The sequence below is a fragment of the Rhea americana genome, unplaced genomic scaffold (assembly GCF_003343005.1).
Source record: "Rhea americana isolate MKP2758 unplaced genomic scaffold, rheAme1 scaffold_82, whole genome shotgun sequence".
NCBI lineage: Eukaryota > Metazoa > Chordata > Aves > Rheiformes > Rheidae > Rhea > Rhea americana.
Genome location: NW_028187001.1, coordinates 3,063,626 through 3,072,985, shown reverse-complemented (window position 1 = coordinate 3,072,985; position 9,360 = coordinate 3,063,626). Strand labels below are relative to the sequence as shown.

The 9,360-nt window shown below is 39.1% G+C and overlaps 1 protein-coding gene across 1 annotated transcript in view; it reads left to right on the top strand.

Annotated features, from left to right (window-relative positions):
- Nucleotides 1–9,360, top strand: part of MAP3K15 (mitogen-activated protein kinase kinase kinase 15) — an 85,968-nt gene that overhangs the window by 3,170 nt on the left and 73,438 nt on the right. The window contains exon 2 of the mRNA XM_085323163.1: nt 26–257. Coding sequence (XP_085179289.1) covers nt 26–257 — 232 coding nt within the window. The remainder of the gene's footprint in view (nt 1–25; nt 258–9,360) is intronic.

Here is a 9,360-nt window from a genome sequence, read left to right as displayed (position 1 = left end):
GCCCGCGGCCCCCGGCGCGGCCGAGGCGGAGGCGGCGGAGGGCGGCGCGGCGGTGTCGCGGCCGCCGCGGTGCCTGCGGGCCGTGTACGTGCTCAACGAGGCGCCCAAGGAGGGCGCCGGGGCGCGGAGCCCCGAGGCCGGGGCGCGGCAGTGCCTGCAGCGGGCCTGCGAGGCCGAGGGGGCCCAGCTCAGCGCCGTCAACTTCGGGGAGCTGGACTTCGGCGAGACGGCGGTGCTGGACGCCTTCTACGACGCGGGTGAGAGGGCCCCGGCGCTGCTGCCGTCGCGGTGGGGTGGGGGCCCGGGCGGCCGCGCCGCGCGGGGGCCGAGGTGGAGCTGCAGAAGCCGGGCAACAGTCCGCACCTGGTAGCACGGGAGAGGGTGCGCTCGGGACTGGGTTTTTCGGGCAGGGGTTGGCTTGCGCATGGCCAGGCACGGAGCGACCCAGGGTTAGGGCTAAACAAGCAAGCGTAGAAGTGTGCGCTGAGGAAGGAGGTTTGCTGGTATTGCCTGCTCTGCCCGGGCTCCAGCTGGTCACCCGTCCCTGATGGTTCAAAAGCTGCTACTCATCAGTGGCTACTTGGCCACTTGGACAGGATCAGAGAGAACTGGGAACTTTGTGAGCAAGCAGAGGAAGCTCTTGAATCAATATAAACTAAAAGTAATCAAAGTTAGTATGTGGATGTGCTGCAGGCTGTTTTTTTCTCATATCCTTATTAGCAGGCCTTAGGAAACTGGGGGATTCCCAGATTACAAAGAGGGAAAGTGCTGTTACATCCATGTTGATGCCCGTCTCTCACAAGGAGAACCTTTAAGAGTTTTGCTCGCAAAATGGATTGAAGAATAATGTCTTAAGGCATTACTCTTACTTAAATTCTCGTATGATGATGAGTCTGTTTCAGCCGCTGCTAAGTCATGCAAATATTGAGGAACCTCACCCCCACTTTATTCTTTTAGCATCAACTTCCCAGGGGAGTTTGTTAAACCTTTGCTGGCAAGACTGAAAAGCATTCTCTACACGTAACAGATACATTCTTTGTGCGTATAAGTACACAACCATGAAGCAGCAATTTCTTTGTGTCTCTCTGGTATTTCTGTAGCGCTCATGAAATGTAAGCATGGTACTGCACTGGTGGTCTCATGAGTGCAAAACTGTAGCAGCAAAATTATTTCTCTTTTTACTGATAGTCCTTTTAATGTATATGCATACACTTGCTCTGTATTTGTACTGAGAGCTTATTTTGAGACAGTTATTTTGAATTCAGCTTTTCTTAAGTTGCTGCATTCTGAAATGGTATCATTTGTCTGTGAATGTGGCCTACCTTTGTAGGTCTCATTTGGCTTCATTTATTTCAGGTCATCTTGTAGGATCTGGATCATTTTATCAGTGATTCTTACTACTTTGTGATAGTCAGTTACCTTGTTATTGGATACCACTGCAACACTCTTGTCTAGGTTTAATGAAATAAAAATATTTTATACCGTCATCTTTAGTATTTTATATCATCATCTTAATGAACAATAAGAAGTAATTAGATAGATAGTCCTGAACCAATAATTGTTCCAAAGAAGATTCTGTTCGAAACAGTCCTTGTCTATCCAGTAGCAATGTCTTGAGGTCAGTCAGGAGAAAACTTTTAAATTCATCTAACATGTGCCGTTATTTGTCAGACTTTTTAGTTAGTGCATCCTTTAGTGGTGAGTTAGCTGTGTTAAGAAAAACTCAGGTGTATTAGTGCAAGTTACCTTTATCAATCAGGCCTGCAAGCTGTTGAAAAACCGAGAAGTTTATTTGTCAGTATATACTTTTTTAAAAAAACATACTGAGTGTTATTAATATTTTAGCATTAGTTCACTGCTAGGAGTCCCAAATTAACAGCAATGTAACCATAAGAATGCAAGCATCCTTAATACAAAATGCTATTAAGCTCATTTTAGTACAGTATTTGCTTTGTCTTTTTTTTTGTTTTAATAGGTATTAGTGCTAGCATCAACAATTTTGAATAGCTTTTTAAGCTTGGATTACTACAATTACTACAATTAGGGACTTCTTTTGATTTTGGAAATGAGTATCCATGTGATTCTCTGGATCATGCTTTTTTTTTTTATATTTTTACTTTTTAAACAAGGTGGGAAAATGTCAGTTCACCCCACCCTGTGGAGTTTTCCCAATGTGTGTGGTATATCTAAAACTGATACTCAGAAAAATCAGAGCCTTTAAACCTGATTGTAAAGTTGTGCTGGTACATTGAGGTGAAGTGTTTTTAATCTCAGTACTTGCTGCTTCATTTCCTTCTATTATCTGCTATAGATGGGGAAGTTTTTTTGTACCTCTAACAGTCATATAGAATGATTACATCTTCTTGCTTCGTTCTGCAGAGGGTCAGAAAGTATCCGTTACATTTTCCACTTTCCTGTTAAGCCTTTTTTTTTTCCTTTAACTTTGCCAGTATTAGCTAGCAGCGGACCTAAATTTCATCTTGGATTTTCATTTCCATGATACTTTAAAGTATCATCTCTCTCTCTCTCTCTCTTTTTTTTTTTTTGTTCTAAATACTGTCATTGTTTCCGTATCATTTTAACTATGCTCTTCTAGTTTTCTTGCTCTGCATTGTTTATCGGTGAGTTTCCCTCCTTCATGTTTTTGAACATATATCAAGCTATCATGCAAAAACATTAAAACTGATAATTGTTCATTTACATGTAACATTTCTAATCAGCTATTCCACAATTTCTTTAAACTTTGAAAAAATAGTTTAAGTGTCTCTATTTATTTACATCTATTTGATTGTTACCATACTCTTTTTGCAGAGTATGTGTTGGATTGGGACTGTTGTCATTGATTAAGTTCTTAAAGAACAACATTAAGAACAAGTTCCAGCATGAGCCACCTCATTGCTTGTGATGAATTTTCTGTCTTAAATAATTAATTAAATAATTATCATGTGTTTGTTTAAAAAAATTGAAAGTTCTATTACTCGCTGTGTGAGATGTCTGGCACATTTTCCATACTGAAGTTATAATGTATATTTATGCGTTTTACACTGTGGGCAGAAGTTTGAGAAGCAGTTCTTCTTGCTCTGAAAGTAGTTCTGAAAGAGGCTTGCTACCCATCTATAGCTTTACTTTAATTGGTAAATGTCTGTTAAAGCATAAGGACTGAGCAGTAAGGTCCTCTCCTTCTGAATAGTAACAGTAGGGCGTTTGATAAGAGTGCTATCTGATATCCCTTTTTCTCCACTCTGCCTGAATGAAATTAATTATAGCCATTTACTTAAGGGCTGAGCAAGTTTATTTACCTTATTTAATAGGAGCCTCTAATACAATGATTCTTGGAATTGGCATCTTTCATGGCATAACCACGAAGCATTAAGGACAGAGTGCAAAGAAGATGATCAACAGGAAACTTTTTTTCCTGTCTGCAGGCAGACTTCTAGTAGACCATTTTTTTAATACACCACTGGAAAGAGCACTGCAAAAACATGTGTATTCCATAATGAGGGTATGATGTCTCTTTTCTTGTTGAGTATACCCATTACTGACTTTTCACCGTTTGAAATCTTAAAATAAATGTAAGAGTATGTTTTGCCTTAAGTAAGCTGTTGCAGACTGACAGGTAATGCAGAAATCRCTAAATTTTATAAGATGTTTTGTTAAAGGGGAACTTGCAAGCTCTGCAGCACTTGCAAGGGCAAACTTACAAGAAATATGTGAAATTATGGCTTGTTAACCAAAAGTTCCTTTGCTCAGTCTTTGCTAGAAACAAGCTGTGAATAAATTTATGTTTGGCAGAAGCAGATGATGATAACTAAGCCACATGGATGAGTGACATGTTTGCATACATTGACTGAATCTCTGGGAAGAAAAGGTGCCATGATTTTTAGACTGAGAGCCACAGATACAAGGCATTGGTGTGAAGGTTTTTGCACAAAATAAAACCTATTTTTACATGAGAACAACAAGCCTAGGAGCTGACTGAGGGTTTTAAAAATGTTTTAGAGTTATGCCATGAAGAAAATCAAATACAGGCTCTCTAGTGAGTTCCTAAAGCATGTAAGGGATGTGGTGAAAAAGTGAGTGTAGTTTGGTTATTGATGTTTGAAATTGAGGCTCTTCTGCTCTTGCTATAGCTGCATAGAAACTGTCAGTTCTGGATGTACTGAGAAAGCAAACGTGGTGTCAAAGTTAAATGTCTGCCCTGCACCTATGGAGGGTGAGATGCTAGACAGACAAGTAAAAGCTGCTTCTTTTTCGACATGGAGCTTTACCAAGGCTTATTGCCAGAAGTCTTTGGTCACAAGGCTGAGTGAGGGAATGGCACTCTAGAGTGGTACATGTTTTGGATGCCTCAGTTTTGTTTTTGTGAAATCATGTTTCTGCGGCTGATGGTCCTTTTACCTCATGAAAGGTGCACAGCAATATCTGTTTTGATGCTTGAAATATTTCTTGGATTGTTTGATCACAGTGTTTTTAGAGGACTGCAGTATTACTGCAGCAGGATGAGAGTCAACTAAAAGGCAGACCAACTAGAGAGAGGCTGGAGAGTGCTTCTCTAACAGTCCCAGAAACAGATGTCTGATCATTTGTGAATGTAGTGGAGCATTTTGAAGTCCGTTGTTTTACTACGTATGAACTACTTCAACCAACATCCTGGAGGATGAGGCAGCCCAGAAGTGCGTTGTCTGATACTCTTGATATCTGTATCTGCCGCCTTGTCTTCAGTAAGAGCCAGTGTTAGGTTTGGGAGAGGGGCCTAGAGAGAGCCCGAAGGAGAGATCCTCCTTATTTGCTTAAAGTGGCTGAGCCATTTGCAACATAAGTGAGCCCTAATTTCTTGTCCCTGAAACACTTTTCTCATGCTGCACCATGGAAGTAGAAGGAGGAAATGTACATTCTGACTCCTAATTTTGAGGCTCTGTCAGTCGCTGAAGGAAGCACCGTTACTTGCACCCGGCTTCCCTGAAGCTCTCTGCCCTCTGAAGGCCGATATCCCCATTACAGGCTTGGCGGGGGTGCTTCGCCTTCTCTAGCCTAGAGGCTAGTGTGTCAGGGTAAGCATTTGTCAGTAGTTTAAGTTAATGCACAGCATGGTAGCTAGCGTAGCTGAGCTGGAGACAGCTGCTTCTCTTGCTGACTCTGCCCCAGGGATTGTAATCTCTGACAGGAAGGTGAGGATGACAACTGAGGGCAATAACTTCTTAAATAAACTTTGGCAAACCTAGCTGCTGCAATTAATCTTTGCCCCGGGTGTGCCAGTGAGCAGTGGGGAAGGGGTTAAGGGTTAGCAGCCTGATGCTTAACTCAGCAGACAGGTTTTGCTATTTTTCTGAGGAATACTTAATATTTTTTCTTCCTTTTCTCCTCCAACTGCTCCAATGGTTTGAAAATATGTGTTATTTAAAGCTGAGAAGATATATATATATATATATATWWWWATATATATATATATACCATGCAATACAGAACTATGAAAAGAAGCAAAGAAACCATCTTCAGAACTGGAAGGTAATAGCAGTGTCAGCTGAGAGGCTAAGGCTAACTTGGTTGGATGTTACGGCGCTTTACAAGAGCAGAGCTATCAGGACCTGACCTGTTATCTCAGTGATACTGCAAATTTAGAGCAACCATGGGTGTATCCAAAAAAGCTCTGCMTTATGCCATTTAGTTATAACCCTAAATATTCTGATGACAAAGCCCTGTAATATACAAATACTGTAATCCTTTCAGATCAGATGCATGCGATGGAGATACAAACAGCAAGCCTGACAGAACCCATCAGCTGTGTGTGTTGTTATGTTTTGATGTGTCACATGCACTACGTTCAGGAGGTATATTTTGCTTTAATGCTAATAGTTATGGTCAGTTTCCAACATGAAGACTCTTTCAGACCCTTGCATTCACAGATTTGTATACTTTCCCTCAACAGTGGAATACATTAGTTTGCTGTCACCTGTGAAAAGTGGCTTTGTATCAATCTTGTTTTTGTTTTCAATATTATTTTTCAATGTGTAAGCTGAGTAGCATCGCTTTAACTCCACTGGCATGTATTCTATGAAATAGCTGCTTCAGTGTCAGTTGAATAAGCTTAGAAACATCCAAGTAAAAAACTGTGAACAGATTGTATGGAATTCATTCACTTTTCTTTGGTGTATTGCCCAAAGCCAAATGCAAGGTCAGAATTGAATTCTGACAATGATGAAGATACTATAAACAAAAGGAAGAAGTATGCTTACTTCCCTAATGGAGAGACATTCTGTTTTCTGTTTTATTATTTCTCTTTCTGGAACTAACGTCTCTTTTTACTTGTGATTTGTAAGACATAAGGAAATACTGGCAATTCACGAGTTCTCAGCATTTAACAAAGCTTTGAATGAAGTTGTTGGCATGATTAACACCAGAATTTATGAGATGGAAACTTGCACTTCTTTCATTGCTCTAAGGTGAGCGTATGTAGGTGTGCATGTACTATCCATCTGTGATGGCTTGTTTTTGTGCCAGCCTTGGGCATTTAGACAGTTTTATTCTGTGGCACATACATAGTAAGAAGCTTGGCAAACATTTGTCTTATTTTAAAAATATTTATTAATATTAAATTGAAACAGACTAGCTTAGCTTACTATATAACCTTGTAAGAAGAATCACCTTACAGTAATYCAAAAAGGATGTGAAGGAAATGGTAGTAGAGAAAATCCTAAGATGGATTTTCAAAATTAAAGTTTGTCAGAAATGAATCATGAAATAAAGATAAGTGCCATCACTATTTATTTGCTTTACTGTATTTAAGTAGGTCCTTATTTTGAAGTAGCATATATTTTTATCCTTGCTTGTGCATGTGGCAAGGTACATATGAGCACCTACAAAACATTCCTACAAATATATTTGAAAGTGTTTATTGTGTCCATTTTCARGATTTTGTATTTTATAATAGAGTAGTGGGTGAAATTCATTACAGTGACTATTTTTGGAGTGTATAAATTCAACAGCCACATGCATAACATTTAATGATGAGAAAAGAGATCTGTGTTATAGATGAACCAAAACCTCATTCTCAGATGCTGTAAATTAGAAGGAAGATCTGATTCAACTTTTACATTGTTGTTAGAAGGTCCTGCAAGATGGAATATATCAATGTTTCGAGGTACTACCAGTAATCTCTGCTCAGTGTGTGCTTCACTGGCAAACAGAAAATAAGCTGTTCTAGCTGAACTTTTGAATAGTTCTGTGTTGTTCCCACTACTGCAGTTTCAAGGAGTGGGAACTAAGCAATTGCTGTCAGTACTTCTACTGAGTAAATACATGAAACTTATTGATGTTACTTAGAAGAAAGGATTTGGGGTAGGAAGGAAGTCTCCCCTCCCACTTTTGGGGGAAGATGGACTTCTGTATGCTCCTGTTTTGGGTTTTATTTTATCACAGATAGTTGAGATCAAATCTGGCAGTGAATAAATTCTGTCAAAATTATTGCATAGGCTGCTATCTGTTTTGGTGTACAGAATGCAATCTGTCCAGGAATGTGTATTTAATATGCACCAGAAAGCTTTCTCTGTTTAGTTCTAACAGTGCATTTAGTTAGAACACTACTATTCCCTTGGATAACCATTTTAAAAGGATGCGGTCGTCTGAGGTATTTTGGAATTGTTACAGGTGGAATAACACACTCTTTTGATAGTCAGACTAGCATTTTTCTGTTAGTTTGTGTAATTGACAGTGTTTTGTGCATTGTTAGTTTCATAACATAACTTTGAGCGGTTGGTACCTCTGACCTGAAATTGCATATTTACTAGCAAATACCGCAAAGCGGAGAGAAAGTCTTTTCTTAAGGATTTTTTTCAAAGACTGGATTTCAAAATTTTTTTTTTTTGTTTTTGACAGGCAAAGAATTTCTTGAAGGAAATATTTGCATTTAAAATAGTTTTGCTTTATCCCTTTTATAGATTAGAAAGACTTTAGATCTATGTCTTTACATTCATGTTTAGCAAAAACCTAGACTTTATTATAGTGTGACTTGTGCATAAATGGACAAAGTTAGGGATATACTTCTTTTTTCTCTTATTCCCTCCTCGTGAATATTTGCTGGCAGGCTTATAAAAAAAGGAAAGCAGATATAGTCTATAACATTCCRTATTCTCTGCTTGTCTTTCTTTGCTCCTGAGATTAAAACTTAGATTTAAGAAGGCTACCTGTAGTCAAGACCAGATTGTCAATTCTGTGTCACTTGGTTTTGCAGCTAGGAACAGGTGTTCTGGGTGTTAAATTTGCAGAGAGTCTCCTCCCCAAGTATAATATAGATTGTGTGGATTTTTTTTTTGTTTTGAATCACTCTGCATGTATTATTTAACCTTATAATTAAAAGCTTTATTGCTTTCTGCTAAACAGACTCAGTTACACAGAAGCTTTTATGGCCATTACAATCAAATGATTTTTAAAGTTTGACCATTTAGTCTGTATTCTTGATTTGAAGAGCAGGTATTAGCATATTTACAGCTTTTGAAAACACTGGCTTTAGGATTTGTGTGCGTGGGGGGGGTTGTGTGCTTTTTTTTTTTTTTTTTTAACTCTTTGGGGGGATTGAAAACTTTTGTAGGGTTCTGCAGTTCTGGTAAAGATTGTTCTGATTACTGATAAAAGAAGAACCAAAGGCTGAGTATGCACACTGGTCAGTGAATTTAAAAGTTCACTTTTTCTGTTAAGAATCCTATGCTTGTACAAACACATTTTTTATAGTTCCTAAGTTATTTTGAAAAAAAAACCCTGCTGTGCATATACCATTTGACCGTGAGAAGTTGGCAAGTGGATTTCTGGTTCTCCATTGCTGCATTTCAGGTTGACTCGGGGCAGTGTCAGAGGGAGCTCCTTGCAAAGCTCCGGGAGGTGACAGCCTTGAGTCGACTAGGATAGGCACACAGAGTTGCTCATCTGTGAGCCTGGTTCCTGGTCACTCATCTCTGTTGTGCTGATTGCACGCTTTTGAATCTTGCTGTGTTATGTGTAGGATATTCTTCATAGATCTAAGAACTCTTTTGATAAGAACTGAGCTCAAAAGTTTTTTTTTTTTTTTTTTTTAAGGACAATTTTATGTGGGTTAATTAAATTGCTTTAATTTCTGTTCCTCTATAAAATTGGCAAATGATGATAGAAACCCAGTAGCTCATGTTATGCTCTGCTGTCATATCCTGCTTTTATCAGTGTAATCATATATTGCTTTTTTATCAAATTACTGCCGCATGTTAACAGATGTTGATGTTCACCCTAGTTAAATAGTAACTAACGTTCTTGTTCTGCAGATGTAGAATTTTGAGGTAAAGCTCTTCTGACTTGTAGGGCTTGCAGAAGGAGTTGGTGCAGAACTGCTGTGAGAAC